General features: G+C 51.4%; 1 protein-coding gene across 7 annotated transcripts; it reads right to left on the reverse strand.

The window, feature by feature from the left end:
* Positions 1-942: 942 nt before the first annotated feature.
* Positions 943-20,507, reverse strand: Robo3 (roundabout guidance receptor 3). Of its 7 annotated transcripts, none has more exons than XM_057767065.1 (28): positions 19,623-20,507; positions 15,787-16,113; positions 15,332-15,489; positions 14,696-14,816; positions 14,460-14,598; positions 14,053-14,180; positions 13,742-13,866; positions 11,404-11,575; positions 10,916-11,121; positions 10,612-10,693; positions 10,186-10,348; positions 9,108-9,274; positions 8,143-8,267; positions 7,754-7,979; positions 7,425-7,546; positions 7,009-7,180; positions 6,465-6,652; positions 5,749-5,785; positions 5,627-5,669; positions 5,279-5,418; positions 4,738-4,932; positions 4,449-4,587; positions 4,073-4,285; positions 3,512-3,663; positions 3,262-3,372; positions 2,917-3,072; positions 2,268-2,479; positions 943-1,981 (listed from the first exon to the last, which is right to left on the reverse strand). In XM_057767065.1, the coding sequence occupies exons 1-28, from the start codon at positions 19,780-19,782 to the stop codon at positions 1,970-1,972; spliced, it is 4,191 nt and encodes a 1,396-aa protein (XP_057623048.1). In that variant the 5' UTR covers positions 19,783-20,507; the 3' UTR covers positions 943-1,969. The 7 variants fall into 7 exon arrangements, with proteins under 7 accessions (XP_057623048.1, XP_057623047.1, XP_057623050.1 ...); XM_057767064.1 differs by having other exon boundaries at positions 1,291-1,981; positions 10,186-10,351; positions 19,623-20,505; XM_057767067.1 differs by having other exon boundaries at positions 1,293-1,981; positions 5,749-5,772; positions 6,467-6,652; positions 10,186-10,351; positions 19,623-20,504.
* Between the last annotated feature and the right edge of the window lie 1,359 nt (positions 20,508-21,866).

Consider the following 21,866-nt stretch of genomic DNA (forward strand, 5'->3'; position numbering starts at 1 on the left):
TGTGTGTGGAGGGTGTGTGACTCAGTAGCAGGCTCAGCGTTGCTAGTTCCCTAACCCCAGCAACTCTTCCCGGAGACCACTCAGGAAGTCAAGCGGGTGTGACCAGGGAGACCGATTTCTGAGCTGTGCTCAGTGAACCATCCTGACTGGATTGCATGGTCTTGAAAGAGCAATTTGTACTCCCGATATTAGTCCATCCATTTTTGCTGTTTTGGATTTTTTTTTCTCCTTACTTTCTGGAAAAATTCCTCTTGAAACCACTCCAACTCTGTTCACCAGACTGACAGGAAAAGGGGATTTGCACACATAAACGTTCAGGTAAAAGAGGAGGGCCAGGTCTTGACTCTGGAGGTCCAAGCTATTTAGAGAACCAAGGATGAAGCAGGCAGGAAGCAAGCCGCCAGCACATGGGTGAGCTGTGGGGCGAGAGTGGCGGTGGCCGCGGCATAAGTCTATGACAGACAAACTCTAGATCTAGAACCGTTTGCAGGTTCTGTGAAGGAGCCTGGGGCCAGGCAGAAAGCGCCTTTCTTTTTGACTGGGATTTCACTCATACACTCCCGTTTTTGTTGTTGTTGTTGTTGGAGACAAGGTTTCATGCAGTCCAGGCTGACCTCAGACTTGCTATAAGCTGAGACTAGCTTTGAACTCCTAATCTTCCTGCTTTCGTCTCTCCAGTAAGGGATTATAGGCAAATACAACCAAACTGGCTCTCTTTGGAACAAAACAAAAAACCAAAAACTTGTATTTATTGTGAGGCAAGTGTTCTCTTATAAAAGAGCAGACAGGCCCTGGAGGAGGGCACCGAAGAAATTGGTCTAGTTCTCTGAAGGTATGACAATGATCTATGTATTGGTTATTTGAATATTCCTATAGTTGTAACAGGGTATTGTGGTTTAGAAAAAATGTCCCTCCAACAGACCTATATTGTGAAGGACTGTACCCTAGCTGGTGTCGCTACTGAGAGACGACTTGATCACAAAGGCACTGACTTCATCTATGGCAGTTCTCAACCGGTGGGCTGAGATTTCTTTGGGAGGGGGTCAAACAACTCTAGATCATCCTGCATATCAGAGATTTACATTATGATTAATAACAGTAGAAAAATTACAGTTAAGAAAAAGCAATGAAAATCATTTTATGGTTGGGGGTCACCACAACATAAGGAACTGCATTAAAGGGTTGCAGCATTAGGAAGGTTGAGGACCACTAATCTGGGGGAAGCTAAGAGGTATGGTATGACTGGAGGAAGTCACAGTGATCATGTCTTTGAAAAAGACATGTTGTGCCTTGACTGGTTCTTGTGTGCTTCTTTCTGCTTCCTGGTTGTCAGGAGGTGAGCAGCTCGGCTTCACCATGATGCTCTGCCTTACCACAGCCACAAAACCAAAATTCAGCCAACCAGGGGCTCAGCCCTAAAAAGCTGAGCCCAGAGAAATTTCTTCTCCCTTAAGCTATTTGTATGTCAGTGAATAGTGGGCTAAGACACTGGTGGATGGTTGCTTCGGTTCCTCTGGGAAGCAGGCCAGGCCGGTGTCATTTATCATCTGCCCTCTTCTTGTGATTTTGACAGAAGCTCAAGAGGATGCAGAAAGCAACCACTGTGATTTGATCTACAGACCTCCCAGCCCGCTCTGCTCACGATACTGACAAAACAGACAAGGAGGGCCCAGGGCTCAGGGCTCAGATCAGACACTTTTTTTTTTTTTTTTTTTTTTGGTTTTATACAAACATATCTCAGTCAGAAAAAAAGATGGAAAAAGACGGAAAGGAAAGAGCTAATTCTCCCAGCTCCCGAGACAACTAAAGCTGTTGTGGACAGTGGGCTCCAGTGAGTCTCAAGCATCATTGCTGGGAGGAAAGGCAGCCAGCCCCATACTTGCTCCTCTTGGCTCACATCTGTTGACCAGGGAAGGTGTGCTCACCCTCTCCCTATGGAACTTTCAATACGCTCATGCTTCATGAAGGGTCATCTTGGCTCCTATGGAGAAAGGGGTATGGAGGGGGAGCAGTGCTATTTTGTGGCAGGCCACACGTAAGAAGGGATCAGTCTTTCCACTAATCCATTCTATGACATATCCAGGCTCCACTCTTGCGTGTCATTCTGCCCTTATCCCTCGTCATTTCTTCTCAGGTATCCCTCCCTTACAACCTCCTCTGGGCCCTCTCTTCCTTCTCCTCGGCAAGTCCTTCACTACTTGCCTGTTTCCCTTTGGCCTAATCTCCCAGCCCTCTACTCCTGTTTCTTTAGGATCCCTGGTTCCCACCTCTCGACGTTTCTGTCCTGGCCTCTGGCTCTGGCTCCGGCTCCGGCTGCGTCCAGGGCCCCGAGAGCCCCGAGACCCTCGAGAACTGCTGGAACCCCTGGAAGAGTTACTGCCAGCAGTAGAACAGGTGCTGGTACCCTGGCCATGGCTCAGGAAGCTCGGTCTGCCATATGGGAGCCAGGTCTCTTCTGCAGTACAGCCTAGAAGTGCGGCTGGGCCCGTGGAGGGAAGCAGACTGTCAACTTCTGTCCACTGGCCACCCTGTGCATGCTCCCAACTCTGGGTAATGACTGAGGGACAGGCGCTAGGCTCTGACAGGTTGAGAGCTAAGGAGAAGCAGAACCTAACACATGACCTTGACATGACAGGGGTTCAGAAACAGGTGAGGAACTAGATCACAGAGAACTTAGGGAAGCGAGGACACCACCCAGACCCCACTCTTTCCTCATCCTTGGTTTCAGTCCTGGAGAGAGTCATCTTGGAGACTCTGAGGACTTTGCTTAGAGCGTGTGAGATACAAGAGCCAACATCAAGTCAATGTTGACCAGCTGCATTAACCCAGCTGAAGGTAGCAGATGAGCTGGGGACCCTCGGAACTTGTGTGAGCTTCCAGTCCCCTCCCACTGCCCCCCTCCCCCGCTTGCCTTACCATCTGGGTGGGGCCCGACGTGGTAAGGCACAGCCTGTACCGCTCTCCTCTCGCGGCTGCGCTCTCGCTCTAGGGAAGACGTGCTGCCTGCTGCTCTCGGCCCCAAGGGCCAGCTTGTTTCTTCCTCTGGTGGTGGCAAGGGTGGTGGGGGCAAGTCTGGGGAGAAACCTGTTTTCAGCAGAATCTCCCGCTTCTACTAAGACCGACACACCTCCTACCCCATCCCTGACACTGGGAGGCAAGAAAATGACCCAAAGTCTGGTACCACCTACTCCACTCCTTCTGCTTTCCTGCCCATTCCCTCTACTGGCTGTCACCATCTCCCACATCCAGGGCTCCCCTCACCCCCAGGACTGTGCTCCCTTCTGTAAGGAAGAGCCTTGGGTTTCTTCCGGATTCGGGCACGGTGTCCATGGAGTGGGGGTGTCATCTCTCCAGTCACCTGGCGGGTTCTCCCTGTCGTGTGTGTGGAGACAAAAGAGGAGCCATCATGGGAAGGCATTGAGAAAGGGGGTTGAAGCGAAAGGGAAAACAAGCTTTGGTGTGTGGAGGGGGCACAGTGATCTGGGAGCAAAGTGAGTGTCAACAGACTCACCTGGGGCACTGCTGGGTGGAGTAGGCACAGGGCTGCAGCTGAGGTGATAGGAGACTGTGGGGCCAGCAGCCAGGCCAGCAGGCCTCCCTTCGATGCTACTCAGAGTGGGCTGGGATACACTGAGAGGAGAACTCGGCCCAGGGGGTGCCCTCCTGCAACGACATAAGGTCTCAGCATTTGTTCACCCCATAAAACCCCCGGGGGCTTGCTGCGTGCCAGGCACTGCGCTGTGTGCTCAGCAATAGTCAAGGCGTGATCTGTCCGCCACTAGGCCCGATACTAGGGAAGCCCTAAGGACATCCATGTGTGCATGCAATGCCTTGGATGTTTGCAGACCCACTCCAAGGAGAGACAGCCTGAAAGACGAGGGAGAGTTCTGTCAGACTTTGCCTTCCTCTCCACATTAGGCTCTCACTTGAACACAGCTATGAGGCCTCTGAACCCTCTTCACCTAGCCACCCACCCACCCACCCTACTACGCCCCTCCCACCCTCCCATCCATCCACTGAATATATATATACTGAGGATCTATAATATGCAGGGAATTCTACACCTCCTTACCTGGGCATCTGGTGTAGATGGGGAATGTCAGTAGGGGGCTGGGGAGGATCAGGAGGTGAAGGGGTAAGAGTGGCTGTGGACTGCTGCCCATAAGAAGAGGTAGGGGAGGGAGTTTCCCCTTGGGATGGCACCACCAGGCACGCGCCACTGGAGTTGGACTCAATCAGGTGGTTTTTCTCAGGCACTGGTGGGCACCACTCTTCCGGATCTGAACTGGGGTGGAAAAGACAGATGAAAAGGGAAGGGCTGAGTAGCTTCACACTCCTCTCCCCCGCCCCGGACGACCCCCAATATCTTTGCCCACTGCCTGCTCTAGGAAGTTCCGGGCTGGGCTTATCTATCTGCGAGGGACATCTGCTGTTGGCAGTATCATTACCTGCCCTTCAGCTCCTCCTCAGGCCCATCTGCACAGCTCAGTTCACAGGAAGGGGGAGGTGGTGGCAAGGCTTCTGGCCAGCTCAACGAGGGCATCTGTACAGGTTTGCCCGGAAGCTTCACCTTGCCTCCCCTGGCTCCTGAGGAGAGGAGATAAGGGCACACCAGGAGCATGCAGGAAAGAGCCAGAGATGAGGCAATATGTCAAAGGAAGGGGCAGGTCAGATGCCACAGGATGGAGGATATTGTGGAGAGGACTAAAGTAGAGAGGTTGAGAATTGAGGTCATACCACTGTCCCCCTCGCTCCACTCAGGAGGAGCATACTGGCTCCAGGTGCTTGGGTCCCCAGAAGAATGTTGAGGGAACCCTCCATGGAAGGTCTGCAGCTCTTCCCCTACAGGGTCAATGGTGCTGTAGACAGGACCCTCGCCAGGGGCACTGGCACCCCGGGCAGTCTGAGCCAAATACAGTGAGATTCCTGCTTCTGAGGAGGAGAAAGAGGAAGGCCCAGGGAAGGAGGCAGACACACAAACATAGGGACAAAGGATAATGGAAGACAGGAGATTCCATGGGATCAGCTTCCTCCCCCAACCCAAATCTGACATGTCCAATCAAGGCAAAGATGAATGTTTGATAGCTATTCTATGACTCTATGTCCTGTGGGCCCAAGATCCATTCCCCAGTCCTCCAAGGATTAAGCAACCTCAGGAAGACCAGGGTTCCTCAGATCCTTACAGTTTGCCTCAAGAGGTTGACAGAGCAAGAAGTAGGGGAGGGCTGGGTTGTGGGAGATGGGGTAAGTGTGCCCTTAAGGGATTAGAGCTTCTCACCATTGTAGTATCTATCATCTGGGTCAGGATTGCTGGGGCAGCAGCCTCCCCGGGGTTCCTGAGCTGAGGGACTTCGTGATGGATGGGGCCAGGAGTCTGCCAGCCATGGGTAGGCAGCAGGGCCAAGGCCCATGGGAGGCCTGAGAGGAGCAGGTGAATATTGGGAATCGGGAGACAAAAGAGGCCAGCAGAAGGAAGAAGGTGGCAGGAGTCAAGAGTCACAGGACAGAAATGATGGTTGGGGATAGGAACTGGGAGAGGCTGAACACGGGGAGGTGGTCAGGCCTGGATTGGAAGGGGCACTCTCTCTGGAGAAACAGTTATCATTAGGAAGGTAACAAGAATTACCTGGAACTGGCTCCAGAAAGGCCCTCTGAGTGTGGAAAGGACACTGGGGAAGACGAAGAGGGAAACTGGTAAGAAAAAAGCTGGTACTGGGGTTCTGAACCCCAGAGAGTAGAGGTGCTTACCTGCAGGCGTGTAGGCAAAGGAGGCTTCCGAAAAGGAACCCGTAGGAAAAAAAAGAAGGAAATGAGGTGAGTGGTTAGGAGCCCCAGATGTTGGTCCACTCCTTGGTTCTGGTCCCAAATCTATTCATGTCGCACATTGAAGCAATTTAATACTAATTTCTTGGGATGGAACTCAGTTATTTCCCTCTTTTTCCTTTTGAGACAAGATCTTATGTAGCCCAGACTGTCCTGGAACACTACTTGAACTCCTGATCCTCCTGCCTCTGCCAGCCCCCCTTCCTGGGTGCCACATCCGACTTCATGCTCACATTTTTTCCCCCAAAGTTTTCCCAAGTGATTCCTACATGTAGCCAAAACTGAAAATCTCTAACCTTGGAGACTGTTGTAATCTCTCCAGAGATTGCTTTTATTAAGGAGTAGATCTTGGAGCTGGTCAGTCTAGCCATTAAGGGGTCCCAACCCTGGGGTCAGGCCCCGCCCACCTCCGACTCACTTTCTTGTTTACTCATGTTGAGCAGCAAAGCCTGCGCCCCAGTGTTAAATCTAACAAACTGGGGTCCTTTCCCTTCTGCCCCCCCCCTTCAAATCTGCTCTACGCGCCTTTTTGCGCTCCCTACCCCAGGGCGTTGTGCTCCCTGTGGCCCCTCCTCTTGAGGCCCCGCCCTCCCGTGAAGCCCCTCCCACGCAGGCTCGCGGCGCCCGGAGGCGTGGCTCTCACCGGTGTAGTGGCTGAGCTCTTTGCGCTGCTTCTGGCGCCGATAGAGGGCCGTGCAGAACCCGAGCAGCAGAGCCCCACAGGCCGCGCTGCTGCCAGCCAGGAAGGCGGGCTCCCGCAGCACCCTAGCCAGCCGTTCTGCCAACCCCTCGCTGATCTCGGGCCCGGGTTCTGCTGCCGGAGGGGATGCTGTGGGGGTCAGAAAGATGAAAGGAGACGAGCCCGAAACCCAGAGGCTAGGAAGGCGCCATTCCGGACCTGTAAGCCCAACTACCCCAGTATTCCCCCCAAATTATTTTTTTTATCACTTTTAGTTTTTTATTGTTTAATTTTATTTATTTATTTGGAGACAGGATCTCACTATATATCGTTTACTGGCCTGGAGCTCGCTATGAAGACCAGGCTGGCCTCGAATTCACAGAGATCCACCAATCCCTGCCTCCCGACTGTTGAATTTAAAGGAACGCTCTGCCATTCTAACCCCACCCCCACCCCACCCCGCAAGTTCTCTACCCCTGCTCTCCCGTGCCCACAACGGGACTCACGCAGCTGCACCAGCACTGGGGCACTGGCCACGCCCACGCCAGCGCTGGTAGCTGCTGCCACCAGGGTTCGATAGAGCAGGCCCGGTAGCAGTCCCTGGAGCATCACGGAGCGTGCCCAGCCTGCTGCAGATCGATTGAGGTGGAAGCGACTTTCGTTACCCAGGCACCAGATCTAGGGAGACCCAGATATGAGTGTTATCAGGAGTTGGATTTAAGCTCCATGGAGAAACTTGAGGTTCCGTTTAGAGGAAACTCAGCCCTGGCTGGAAACAATGCTGGGAACCCTTTTCCTTTCTCCCAGACCCAAAGTCAGCCCTAGGCTCCCTCCATCATAATTTTAGGCCCCAGGTCTCACATCCTGCACCCACATCCTCAGTCCCCGTCCCCCTCACCCAATCTCCAGTCAAACCTTGTACCTGGTATTCAATGATGACCCCGTTTTGCTGGGAGGGAAGTGGAGGCTCCCAGGATACAGTGATACTGCTGTTGCCATTACCCCCCAAGGCCACAGCCACTCCCCGAGGGGGGCCACTGGGGGCTAGCCCAGGGTGGAGCATGGTAAGAAGAAGGACACAGACAATCATTGCAAGCTGCCCCCAGCTTCACTCTCCCTGCTCTTCCACGAGGGAACAGAGAGGTACCCTCCCTTCCCACCCAGATACCTGTTGTTCAAGTCTCCCTCCTCCCCCTTGTCTCCACATCACTATGTACATTCTTCTATACATCACTCTGAAGCCTTCCTTACCCTCCTCAGGAATGCTGCTGGTCACAACAGGGCTTTCAGCCCCCAGCCCCTCCTGGCCTTGAACTTGCACTTTGATCTGGATCTGCATCCCTGGGGGGAGTCCTCTTAGCACCGTGCTTTGCTTGTGTGGGGTCTGTAGGTCCAGCACTGTCCAGCTTTTCTGGTCAAGGCCTGCAATTCTCCAAGACACACGGAAACCTTGCACCAGCTGAACTGGGCCATCCACCTATAGGAGACAGGATGAAGTGAGTCCCAGGGTCAGGGGAGGCCCTACTCCTCTCCTGTCTTCCCCAGCCACTAAGCTCCTGCTCTCCCTCACCCCTTCTCAGATGCCCTCATGTCCCCCACCAAACTCCCTGTCTTTAACCATATGGCTATGCCACACTCACAGTCCAGGACACCTGCAGAGTTCCTGGCCCAAGGACTATGGGCTCCTGCGTTCGCACGGTCACTTCAGCTAGTCCTCGCTGGCCTCTCCATGGGTCTTCCACTGGCCTAGATAGACTGCTGTCTGCTGACCAAAGAGCCCAGTCAGCAGGGGACACCAGACACAAGTACTATGGCTGTGTTTATAGTCTATCTCTGCCTGACTCACAGATTGTGTCATTCATTGCAATGCAGCATAGCACAACGAGGTCAGGGGAATCTTACAGAGATAATCTGGGGGAGAGCTAATGGGAATGTTTTTTTTCTGTGCATTCTTTTTTTTTCAGCTTTCTTCCTTCCTTCCTTCCTTCCTTCCTTCCTTCCTTCCTTCCTTCCTTCCTTTCTTTCTTCCTTTCTTCCTTTCTTCCTTCCTTCCTTCCTTCCTTCCTTCCTTCCTTCCTTCCTTTCTTTCTTTCTTTCTTTCTTTCTTTCTTTCTTTCTTTCTTTCTTATTTTTTGAGCCAGGGTTTCTCTGTCTAACAGTCCTAGATGTCCTGGGACTCACTCTGCAGACCAGGCTGGCCTTGAATTCCTAGAGATCTACCTGCCTCTGCCTCCCAAGTGCTGGAATGAAAGGTGTGCATGTGCCACCACCCCCAACTCAACTCCCATCTCTAATATGCACTTGATTCTCCCAAGTCCTTTTTAGTCTGAACAATCTTTAGTACTACATATGGCGAAGAGGCTCAATGGTGAGAGAGCTACCGAGATGAATGACTAGCACACTCCTTCATCTTTCCTTCTTGTCTTTCTTGGGCCCTCTATGACAGAGCAACATGACTTCCTGTTGTAGTCTGGGCCATCAGTGTAGACCTGGTATATCAAAAGGGAATCCTGTGAAAGGCCACCATTTTGTGGTTTGGCTGGGGGGGGGGTTCTGTTTGATGTTACTCATGTCATGCCCACACCCATAAGGCCTTTGGCCTTACCCTGGGTTTGGACAGGCTCAGAGACAGGGCTGGGCTCACTGAGGCCCCAGGCTCCCACAGCTCGCACTAGGAACAGGTAGATGGTGTTGGGTTGCAGACCACTGACGGTATGTGTTTCCAGCTGCACCCCATCTGCCACTGTCCGCCATGTGTTGCCAGCTGCTTGGCTATAACAGGAATGAAAAGACAGCACTGTCTAAGCCAGGAACCCCCAACTTGTCCACTTGATCTCACCCATTCTCCATGGAACCCCACTACCTTGGGAGAGGGAACTAGAGAATCATTCTCCCGAGATAACAAAGATCCTAAGGACATAGGATCCCCTCTTTTTTAAAAAAAATATTTATTTATTATGTATACAATACTCTGTCTGTGTGTATGTCTGCAGGCCAGAAGAGGGCACCCGACCCCATTACAGATGGTTGTGAGCCACCATGTGGTTGCTGGGAATTGAACTCAGGACCTTTGGAAGAGCAGGCAATAGCTCTTAACCTCTGAGCCATCTCTCCAGCCCCAGGATCCCCTCTTTTTAAGTCTTAAGATTTGCATTCAAAATTGTCTCCATGGGCCAGGCGGTGGTGGTGCACTCCTTTAATCCCAGCACTTGGGAGGCAGAGGCAGGCGGATCTCTGTAAGTTCGAGACCAGCCTGGTCTACAAGAGCTAGTTCCAGGACAGGCTCCAAAACCACAGAGAAACCCTGTCTCGAAAAACCAAAAAAAAAAAAAAAAAAAAAAAAGAAATTGTCTCCATGGGCCTGAGGAGAAGGCTCAGTTGGTAAGTGCCCACAGAGTAAGCATGAGGACCTGAGTTCGGATCCCATGCATCCACCTAATACCCAGGTGTGGTAGGATGAATCTGTAATGTTAGCATCTGTTGGGGGAGGAGGATAGAGATAGCCAGATCTCCAGAGACGACTGGTCAACCTGTCTAACCAAGTAGTGATCCCCAAGTTCAGAGAAAGACTTTGTCTCACTGACTTCGGGGGAGGTCACTTGACACTATGCTGTAACCTATATGTGAACGTATGTGCATGTACACTTGCAAACATACACAGACACATAAAACTGTCTTCATACCTGAAGGCCTCTATCACATAAGAGGTAGCTGTGGCCCCAGACTGTGGATTGGGCTTCCAGGCCAAAGTGATGCTGTTTTTGGTTACCTCTGTGACTACTGGCTGAGAGGGAGGTCCTGGAGGGTTACTGGGTTCTGTTGTAGGACGTGGTGATGCTCCCCAATCTTCTGCAGTGATAAATTATCATTAGCTAGACAGAGAGGGGAAGGGAATGTAACCTGCCTCCTTCCTAGAGAAGCTGTGGCGCTCTGATGGTGGTAATGGTTATAAGCAATCATAGTATATTAACCCAGACTCACATCCGTCTGTCCTCATCCCCACCAACGTGGTTATGGCATTTGGAAGATATTGACCTGGGAGATACTATTTTTTAAAGTAAATTTGGAGAAAGCTGTTGGCAAGTATGGAGAATGATGGATGAACTTACCTCGCTTCCTAAGCCAGCTATTCCATGTGGCCTCCCCTATGGAACTCTTGGCCACGCAGCTGTAGAAACCCATGTCCATCTCCTGTAGGAGAAGATAGAGTGCTGGCCCACTGGGAGTGGAACAAGGTAGGGTGAAGGGGTGGAGAGGCAGGTTACAGAAGGATGAGGAGATGCTGGATACTTTAGGAAGTCTGAGAGAGCAGAGAGGTAGAAATGGATTAGGTGCCTAGTTGGTACTTAGAAGAGTTGGAATGTGAACCAGATAGCTGTTCTTGATTACGAGGGCCCTAGGGGTGGCACTCACCTGTACACTGGCGATGTATAGAGTGCCATTGTCCATTAAGTTGAACTGGGAGTCTTCCCTCTGCAGCCACCTCTCATCTTTCTTCCATTGGACACTGGGCTGAGGGTTTCCAGTCACTCTGCATGGCAGCCACACAGAAGAGCCAAGTACCAGCGTCAGGTTGGCTGGCCCCTGGAGGATGATGGGAGGCAGCCCATCCATGGAAGCTGAGAGAGGAAGAACTTGGGTCACGAAACCAGCCCTTTGTCTTTCTGCCTTATCTGTTTCATCATCTCATCCTTCCCTCCTTGTTACCCAAGAGGACTTTAATAATCTCTTCTAGTCTCTGCCTAGGACCTTTCTGCTGCTAGTTTCCAAACATCAAGGACATCCCTCAAGAACATGTCAATTTTATTTTAGACACATTGATCATCATCCAAGAGAAATAGATCTCTTTAAACAATGTCTTTGCAGACCATGAGTCCATCCCTTTCTCCATGGATACATACCTCCTCTTATCTCTAACATGGCCTTGGCCAGGATGCTACCAGCCACACTGACAGCCTGGCACACATAGTAGCCAGCATCCCCGATCTGTACTTCAGTGATGTTGAGCTGGCCTCTTGGAGAGACTGAAAGGCGTCCCATGGGCTGCAGTGACTGGCTAGGGAAAAGCAGAACCTGGGACAGAGCAAGGAAGTAAGATAAGGAAAGGGCTGCTGGGAGAGCCCTGCTTCTGCTGAGAAAAGCCCTAAGGTTTTAGTGTGCACTCTGCCTCTAGCCATTGGCCTGACCCTGGCCAATCTGGTTAGGCCAACTCACAAGAATGATAGGCATTTATTAGAAGATCTTGGGGTCCATGTCCCAGCTCTGTGACTTACTGGTTAAGAAACTCTAAGGAACTAAGCCCTGAGATAAGGCGGGAGAATCACAAGTTAGAGACCAGCCTTAACTCAGAAAACAAACCACTTGGGGGCTGGGAAGATGACTCAGTGAGTAAGAGCACTGGCTGCTCTTCTAGAGGACCAGGATTCAGTTTTCAGCACCTGCGTGGTTGCTCACAACTGTCTGTAACTCTAGTTCTAGGGGATATGTTACATAGGGAACACGGTACCCTCACACAGACATACATGCAGGCAAAACACCAATCTACATAAAAATACATCTTGAAAAAATAAAATTAAAAAAATGAACCAACTAATCAACAACAACTAAAATAAAACTTCTGGGTCCTTATGTCTTTATGGGACCCAGTTTCCCCAAATGTGACTCTCAAAGCTTAGGGTTCAAACTTAGTAGGCTAAAATGAAGGAATCTATGAGAGTTTTATAAAACACTGTGATAAATGTTAAATATTTCCCGGCTTCACATTTTACTTCAGATGGACACATGGAAAGGACAAACAGACTAGGCAGAGGCTCTGACTAACCTTCTCCTGAAGAGTCCAAGAATAAGAATATAGAAATGTAGGTTCCAGAAATAAGAGTGTAGAAATAAAGAAATATAAAGTTGTAAGCCTAGGAGAATGAGAGCAGGCTGTCAGCAGCTTTCTCGGCAGCCTAAGGATTAACTATTAACAGTGGGTTACTCTGCTTTACAACCCATAGCTCTGTCTGCAAGGCTGAAACAGCCCTCTGCAAACTGAGAGTCTCTCTGCAAACTGAGAGTCAGCTTTTAGATTCCCTCCCGCCCTAGCCACTCATAGCCAGCAACTGGCCGTATCAGGGGAGTGTAGAGCTTTGATAAACACCCTCAGAAAGTGCCAGAGAGAAACAATGGGCTAAATACAAACACTAGTTTAACTGAAAAACTCTGTTAAGGAAAATTGTAAAAAAAATAAAATAAAATAAAAAATAAAAAAAATAGCAACTTGTATCTGAGTTTTACCTTGAGATTGTAAAAATTCTTTTGTTGATGCCTAATGCTTACTTCTTGCTATAAAAGGGGGAGTTCGGAAACAACCCGTTGTCACAGCTCCAGAAACCCATCTCTGGTTGTGGTCTCAGCTAGCTTATAAGCTTTCGGTGCCCTATGAAGATATTGCGTTTCTTTTTTTCTGGAATAAAGTTGCTCCTGGTTTATGAGACTTGGGTGGTCTGTTTCCCATCTTTGTACAACCCATGGACCCAACACTCCTACTCCCTCCTCTCATCACCACCGTTCTCATCCCCATGAGGACCTAATTAAAATGCACCAGTCGCAAGAACTGGAGATGTTGAAAAACGGTGGCCATTGATTTGGGACAAAAATTCTGTCGATTTCCTTTAGTGTGGGGATAATCAGTTTTACTATTCGGACCCTGTGTCATACATAGTTCCTCTCTTCCCTTAGAGAAAATCACTTAGGCTGTAACTTCAGTAGTGTGATCTGGATTTGTTCACTAGGTAGACAGGAGATGGCTGTGAGCTCCCCCTGCTGGAAGGAGCTATAGGTAGAGCAATGGACAGAGCACTTTATTCTAAACAGCTTTAATTCCTTCAATACTTGGTTTCCAGGGCAATTTTCATCTCCAAAAGCCAAGGCCCAGAGGGTCTGGGAGAGGAGAAACCTGGCTGGATTTCCACACTCAAGACAGCATTGACCAACACATAAAGATTCGCTCAGAAATTGCCACTCAGGTCAGCTCTGCATCCTCCAACACATCGTTGTGTTATCATTGGACTTCCCAAGCGTCCAAATGCTCTGGGCCTTTTTATCTCCATCGTCTTATTTCCTCCTCCAACTAACCTGCAAGAGTTTCTTCTGGGAGAGGAAGCTGAGAGAGGAGTTTACAGAAAGTCAAGGGTAAAAAGATCCAGAGCGAGAAAAAAAAAAAAATTGGTTAGAACTTTGGAGAGGGTTACCTACTTGGCTCCCTTCCTTCTGCCAGAAAATGGCAGGTGGGGGGTTTCCTTTGGTCTCACATCGGAAAGACACATTTTCTCCAGGGGCTACTATCTGGTCCTGGGGCTGAATCACAAACTGGGGTGGGACTGGGAAGGAGAGAAAGAAAAAGGAGCAGGGACTCAGTGGTAGCAAGTCCAAAACTGGCTTGGTAGAGCAGGCGTCCATCGTCTCCCTCCCTCCAGAAGTCTCAAGTGATTCTCCTGCCCTTTTTCTCCATTCTCCTCCAATACCCCCATATTGCCCCTGCAAGCTGCCCCAGGAGGACCCCTCACCGTGAACACTGAGAGAGCCAGATGCCTCCACGCGGCCCACACTGTTCTCTGCCACACAGGTGTAAGTCCCCTCGTCTTCGGCACTCACTCGGCCAATCCAAAGGCTGTGGTCACTCCGGATCTCATACCTGTTCCACCCCCCGCCCCAAGCTGGGTTGGCCACAGCTACAAACCCGTTCTCTCTCCTTCAGGACAAACACCGGGGTCAAGGAAGGCAAGACAGGACTCAAGGGGTACACAAGATAATACCCACTATGTGGAATAAATTTGGGCAGGGACTGCTAGCTCTGTGGAATAAATTCCGGCAGGGACTGCTAGCTCTGGGAAGTAGATTTCTCTGTGCCAGGGCCAGGCAGGATCTGGGGCTCCTTGGGTCTCCCTGCTGTCAGAAGGAAGGGGCTTCTCACCTGCCGGAGGGCAGTTCACCATCATCCTTGCGCCAGCGGAGGCTGGGCTGGGGATCTCCCTGCACCTCACACAGGAAATTCACAGGGGCGTCGACCAGGACGACCTGGTTTACTGGTTTACGCAGAAATGAGGGGCGCTCTACAGAGTGGGAGCCATTGAACTGTCAGAGGTTCTGCACAGCTACTTGCTTCCTGGGCTCCCCACTCCCCCTACATCTGAAGTGCACAGTGCCTACCAAGTACCACAAGTTCAGCTGCCCCACTTTCTCGCTCTCCAGCCATGTTGGAGGCCACACACATGTACATCCCAGCATCACTCTTGAACGTGTGTGACATCATCAGCTTGCCTCCACGTATCTGGAGAATACAAGGGTAGCGTCGGTCCTTTACAGCCATGAAAATGTGTGTGTGTGTGTCTACATGTGTGTATATGATTTATTTGATTCCCATAATAAGCCACTGAAGAAAACTAATGAGGCTAACTCATGTGTCAGATACGGATTCTCTGGGGCCTTGTGGCCTTCTCTCTCCTCTTGTTTTAGTGGGGTGGAGGAGGGTTGAGACAGGTTTTCTCTGTGTAGTCCTGGCTGTCTTGGAACTCCCTTCACAGACCAACTGGTCTCAAACTCAGAGATCTGCCTGCCTCTGCCTCCCAAGAGCTGGGATTAGAGGCGCGTGCTACCTTGTCTAGCTCTCTCTACTTTTCTTACCTTAGTTCCACCCTGTCTTCCATTGGACAATACCAAGACATTTTTCCCAGGTCTCAAGACCCTTAAACTCAAGACTTCCTCCTTTAAGACATGTCCCAGACTCATCGCCTACGTGCATAGGCATGTGTACACACACACACACACACACACACACACACTCACGGTGATCCTTCCTTCCTCTTCCTTAAGTTTTGCATTGCCCTTCTTCCAAGTCACCAAAGGCTCTGGGTGGCCCTTAGGGGGCACACATTCCATTACTGCGGGCTCCCCCACTGCCACCACCACGTTCCCAGGCGACTGCCGAAAATCATCACGGAGGACTGCAAAAAGAGAAGGAGCCATACAGAGAAAGGTCAGAAGAATAAATAGGGTGGTGTGGTGTAACTGGATGCTAACAGGAAGGACTGTCTCGGAGCAGAATGGGACACAGTCGACTTAGAGTTCTGAAATGCCAAGTCAATCCCACTTCCTCCTCCATGGTCAGAGTTTTGGCCTTAGAGACCAAAGGTCTCTGTTTTTAGATGTTGAGTGGGCTGAAGGGCCCTCGAGACCGACTCTTTGTAGGCCTTCCGACCTGCCCCAGACTCTAGAAGCATTAGCTGACCAGACTCTCTCACCAGCTACTTCCAACGAGGCATTTCTGCTAGCGGCTGCTCCCAGGTAGTTGCGAGCCACACAGGTGTAGACACCCTCGTCAGGCCGAGAGCGGCGCCCGTGCACGATGCGGGGAAAGAAGAGGGCGCCGCTGGGCAGCAGCAGGCGGTGAGCGCGGGGATCCTCCCGGGCCGTGGCCACGCGCGCCCCGTTCTTGTACCACTCGATGTTGGGTCGAGGCCGGCCTTCAGCGCGACAGGGCAGCGTGGCCGGCTCGCCCCTGGAAACCAGCAGATCTGGCGGCTGCTCCACGATGCGTGGCATGGCATCCTCCGGCCCAACTCTTGACCCTGGAGAAGCAGGTGACTCAAGTGCCCAGGCAAGGCAATTGGGGGAAAGACGGGGTCTCTGGAGGGTAATAGAACCAACCCTCTGGCTCGCTCATCTCCCACGCTCCTCTGCTAGAGTGCCATCCGCATCCGCCTCGCTGCCCCCCTCCGCCCTCCCCCCCCCCCTCCCCGCCACCTCACATCCCGCGTCCCTGAGTCTTAGCCTGGGACTGAAATGCCCTCAGATAGGCAGATCTAAATGGGAACAGCAAGGCTTTCTGGGTCCTTTAGACGCCGGCCTCCTTTCCTGACAAGTCTGAATGGGATGACTGAGCCACGGCTTGGTGAGGAGCCTGTGCAGTTTGGTTTTCATTCACATTTATGGTTCACGTATAAGCCTTGCTCAGCGAGCAACCATACACGTTGTACCATAGCAGACACTGCTTCAACCTCCGGGTAATCCCGGGTCCCATAGGTGAAATGGAATAGGCGGATTGTCCTGGCTCCTTCATCTAAGGAAAGGTTTATTAAGGGCTGGAGGTAAAACTACAAAGGGTTCTTAATTTGAATGCCATGAGGCCCTAAATCATCTCGTTTTTATTTACGGGGAGACTGTGATGTTGCAGAAATTTAACGTGGTGGAAGTGGAAATATGAGTGGGGTGGCTTTTCCTGAAAGGCACAGTTTTAAAAAAAACAGGAAAGAAATGCCTCTCCCTCCTCACTCTCTTGGATCAGTTTATCTGTCGATACTATTTCTGCCTCCCTCTTGACCGACAGATCTCCGTTCCTAACCTAGTTCATCTTCTACCTCAGTTTATTTATTTATTTATTTATTTATTTATTTATTTATTTATTTTTGGTTTTTCGAGACAGGGTTTCTCTGTGGCTTTGGAGCCTGACCTGGAACTAGCTCTGTAGACCAGGCTGGTCTCGAACTCACAGAGATCCGCCTGCCTCTGCCTCCCGAGTGCTGGGATTAAAGGCGTGCGCCACCATCGCCCGGCTTCTACCTCAGTTTAGAATCTAGGTGTCATCTCCACCCCAATGTCCCCACTCCCATGCCCCCACTTGGATCCCCATCCTCACTCCTGCCTACACAAGATTGTTAAACACACTAAGCTCTCTGTCCGACTTTTGGAAATGATTTCTAACCCGGTTCTGCCAGTAGAGGGCGCTGCAATCTTGCACACACTGCTGTCCTTAAATAACCAGAGACTACTGGGCGCATCTGTTCTGCGCCTCTCTCTCGCCCCCACCCCGCCCACCCTGTTCCAAGATCCTTAGGGACCTCTTGGTTCCTAGCCCAGTGGGGGATTCGCTTTCGTTTCCTGCCCTTCCTTTCAAGAGTTCTGGCGTAGAGCAAGCTGGGCCATGGCGGTTGCAGGCTCTGTACCAATAGAGCAGATTTGACTGCTTGGGGTAAAATCAGTTTCTCTCCCACATATGGAAGAGAATAATATTCTCAGTCCTCTGCCTACCCGACGGAATCTCTGCTGCTCACGCGTCTCTCTTCTCCGTCCCATCCCAGTCCATTTGGTCTAGAGCCCAGGTTTTGACTTTGAAATCCTGTGAGCTGAAATGTCAGATTCTGACACTTTCAGAGGTAAAAATTTGGACAAATTACTTAACTTCCGCCCAGTGGTGTCCCGTGCTTGGGGTGTGGAGGCATTTGGATCAGGAGTTCAAAGGCTCACTAGGTTACATGGCTAGTTTGGGGCTCAAAAATTAAAAACACCTAAGCATCTCTGAATTTCCTCTCTCTCTCTCTCTCTCTCTCTCTCTCTCTCTCTCTCTCTCTCTCTCTCTCTCTCTCTCCTCTCTTTCTCCTCCTTCCTTTCTTTTTTTTAAAATGGTTTTTCGAGACAGGATTTCTCGGTAACTATGAAGCCAGTCCTGGAATTTGCTCTGTAGACCAGGCTGGCCTCAGACTCACAGAGATCCGCCTGCCTCTGTTTCCCGAGTGCTGAGATTAAAGACCTGCACCACCACCGCCTGACGAATTTCACCTCTTTACCTGTAATGTGGGAGTCTGAAACCCACGAAGGATGCAAAGCACACCAGTAAGTATGATAAGTTTACTATACATCAATAAGTATGACCAGCTTACCATTTTTGAATACCTGCTCCTTCCTATTACTTTAATATGGCTCCTACAGTCTCTACCTGAATGCGACCATAGGCTGTAGCATTTACCCCGCCTCACCCCGGCTTCACACATCTCTCGTGTACATGTAGGTCCGCTGCTGCCAAAAGTTTGCTTTTGTGATCACTGAGATATTCTTCACTCTCCATGACTGTGTTTTCCTAGTGGCTATCAACAACATCTTACCTGCATTTCTCACTGGCTTTTTTCAAGCTTGAGTGAGATGCTGATGCAGAACTCTGAGTGGAACTTGACTCTGGGACAGCAGTGAAAATAACTCTGCATGACTGCTTAGGACTCAAAGGTGACGAGAACTGGGGAATCCCAGCCTAATCCCTACCCTCTTCAAATTCCTTCCCTACATACCACACCCTTCTGGTCCATCCTGTCCCCCTAATTCCTGCAGACACAGCTGCGGACTCCCTTTCCCTGGAATTTCTTCCCTGTCATTCCTGGTCTCCAGAGAGGCCTCGACAGCCGCGTAATGAATAGCTAATGACCATGCAAATAGGACTCTGGGGCTCCTCCCCCGCACCTGAGTACGGTGGGGGGGGGGAGAAGAGGGAGGAGGAGAGGGAAGGAAAGAGGGAGAGAGAAGAGAGAGAGAGAGAGAGAGAGAGAGAGAGAGAGAGAGAGAGAGAGAGAGAGAGAGAGAGAGAGAGAGAGAGAGAGAGAGAGAGAGAGAGAGAGAGAGAGAGAGAGAATTGGACTCCTTAACTTTGGCAGAGGCTTCCCAGAGGGAGAGTTCCTGGTATGGCCAGCAGGGGGCGCAATCGGGCCTCTCTCCTGGCTGCCTGCGGCGCTCAGGGAGAAAGCTCTGTCTCAAGTTATTTATTAATCACCGTAATTAGCAGTAACGACCTCGCCGCCGCTCTGCCAGGATGGGTCAGCTGTGAGTCTCATAGGGGATGCAAACTTAGCTCTAAGTTTCCTTGAAAAGGTCGCATACTGCGTCCCCTCTGCAGCAAAAACCTACAAAATTAGGGCTTTCTCACTCTGAATATTTGAAATTTTCAGGTCCTTGAAGTGACATCTGCTGCTTGGGTGGATCGTCTAGTGGCCGGTTCCAGCTCTGACCCGCTAGCGACTGTGTCCCTGTTTCTACCCTATTTCTTAGTTTGGAATTTGCCCATCACCAACCGCGGTTCTCTCACCTGGGGTGGGTGTGGTGGGTAAGTAGTAGGAGAGATGGGAGGAAAGGGACTCGGAAGCCCTCCACCACAGGCAGATACCCCCACTCAGATGCACCTTCGGGACACTTCCCAAGAGGCCCTGATAGGTGCCCCGGGGTCCTGGACTTAAGGGAAGGAACGCTTCAGTCTTCCCCTCTACGCAGCCCTCTCTCCCCAATCCCCAAATCCCAGGTCCCCACCGGGCAGTCTCACCATTGAGAGAGGGCTCTCCAGGCGGCAGCAGGCTAGGGCTGAGCGCTGCCAGCGAGGAGTTGAAGCCGAAGAGCAGCTCGCTGGAGTTGGAGATGTCTGCTGCCAGCGAGTCGGCGAACAAGTTCATCTGCAGAAGTGTTTTAAGCAGGTAGCGCAGCATGGCGCGACCCGCGTGGGTCCCCGGCGGGGGGCTCGGAGCCCAGCCCCTGGGTCTGGGACCCACGGGCCGGGAGCCGTAAGCCCCTCCACAGCCTCTGCGCGCTGCGGCAGCCACGGTGCCGCTGTCCTGCAAGCGTGCCTGGGTACCGGCCGTGCCTCCGCGCGCGCTGTCCTCCTTCGCTGGTTCTTCTCTCCACCCCCCAGTGTCCGAGTCCCCTGGGAGCTGGGCGGGCGGAAAGCAGGTGCCACTCGGATCACGCCGTAATTAAGGGCTTAATCCGCCTCCCTCTATAACCCCACGTCCACCAGAACGGCCACTAGCAGGGCAGCGAGCGAGTTAGAGTCCCCGCCCCACTCCCCTTGCATCAAATGTTGCTCTGAACCTGGCGGGAGACTTTTCCTTCTTCAAGTACCTAAGACGAGGACTGAGGCTCTGTCAGACTCTGGTCTTCCCTCTAAATTTATAACAGGAATTGCCTCCTTTCTTAGATGTCAGAGAAACTGAGGCATTGGAAAAGCAGACGCTGTTGAGTTCTCCATGTCCCAGCTTCCAGTCCCCTGCAAACCCCGGGGTCTGGAGACGTGAGCGCAGGATGCTGGGATACTTGGGAGTGGGAGGAAGAGAATTCCACCGCTGGACCACCTCTGGCTTCGGCGCGCAGCGCCCTTCCCCCTAACTCTCTGGTTTGCCGCCAGGTGCCCAGGGAATACGGTAACTCGACTAGACTTGGACGCCCCAGTCAAGAATTCCTGCGGGGTGCTCAGAACTCTGTAAAATCGGGGGAGACTCCGAAAACCAGGCAGCTCGCACTTACTAGCATGGTGCATCGCTCTGTTCTTACATGTTTTAGGAAGTTGTTTTAAAAATTTGAAGAGACCAAAGGTGGAACCAAGAAGTCTAGGGCAAAGGAAGCAAAGTGTAATAAACCAGGTGGATGTCAAATAGAGCAGAATTGCTGGAACCAGACAACAACTGGTCATCCTCTTGGTGGGTGGCGCGCGGGGGGGGGCAAAAAATTCAAAGCTCTGGTTCTGTCTTTTCTAGGGGTCTTTGAACCTTGGAGATGTACCAGCCAACCATCGTTGCTCTCGACCGTTCGTGCCCATACTTTGCCTAAACTGGAAATAATGTTGGCTGTGTAGAAAGAAATCCTAGGTTTTCCATATTGGGGTAGGGTTCTGCGATGAGTTTTGGACTGCTCTCAAGTTGTGTGACAACATTGGGGGCTCCTGCAGCGCTAGAGAAAGCAGAGGAGTGTGGGCTACTCAAAGGTCCCAGGGTCAAAGGTGAAGCTGTGGCCGATTTCAAACCGGAAGCAGGCCAAAGAGCAGAGAAACGTGGTTCCACTGGCAAGTTTGTCCCAAGACTCCTACAGTCCCCTCTACCCCCAATGGAGCCCAAACTCTGGCGTGTTGAGGGCCTCTGAGTCCTCATCTCTGCCCGGATGAACAAATTAAGTGATGGGGGTCGATGGCGCCCCGAGTCCTGGGTGCTGATTTGTCAGTGTGTCATCTGTGGGTGCTGAACTGGGTCCCTGGCTCATCCACCAAAGATAAATCCGTGCAGATCTCAAGGTTGGGGTAGGTTGGCGTACGAAAGAGCTAGGGGTGCACCGGAAGTGTACTGGAGTCCTGTATTTGCCAATTACAAGACATTGCCATTCTGGACCCGTTCCCTCTTGGTTAAGGATGAATCAGGCTTCTTAATCTGGTCTGATCCTCAGGTTCTAGATCCTAGGGACCTTTGACTTGGCCTCCTGCTGGCGCGTCACTAAGGTTCCATCACACCAGAAGACCAAGCAGGACAGAAATTTAACTTCGCAGCACATGACCTTGCTTTGGAACTGGGAAGGCTGCAAAACCCTTCACCATGCAGATTCTGTCCCATCCTAATCCCCTGATTTGCTCCTGGCCGGCCTCTGGGCAAACACACCGCCCGGCGGCGTCTAGGGGCTTGTCACCCTGTTAGCGGATTTGTTTCCGGAGACCGCACAGTTAATTGGTCCTTTATGTGAGGATCAGGGTGTATTTGCTCTGGGTTCCCTAAGCGGAGGCTGCAGCGCAGCCCGTGAGCACCGCTGCTCC

Source organism: Chionomys nivalis, chromosome 4 (genome assembly GCF_950005125.1).
Source record: "Chionomys nivalis chromosome 4, mChiNiv1.1, whole genome shotgun sequence".
Taxonomy (NCBI): Eukaryota; Metazoa; Chordata; class Mammalia; order Rodentia; family Cricetidae; genus Chionomys; species Chionomys nivalis.

Bases quoted from the DNA above. Each gene is read 5' to 3' on its own strand.
- Robo3 (XM_057767064.1), bottom strand. From the start codon at position 19,782: ATGCTGCGCTACCTGCTTAAAACACTTCTGCAGATGAACTTGTTCGCC. The intron at 11,122-11,403 runs GTATGTATCCAT...TTCCTCTCTCAG, and splicing joins CATGTTAGAGATAAGAGGAG to CTTCCATGGATGGGCTGCCT. The intron at 5,419-5,626 runs GTAATTCTTGTT...TGCTCCTCTCAG, and splicing joins CTTTCTGGAGCCAGTTCCAG to GCCTCCCATGGGCCTTGGCC.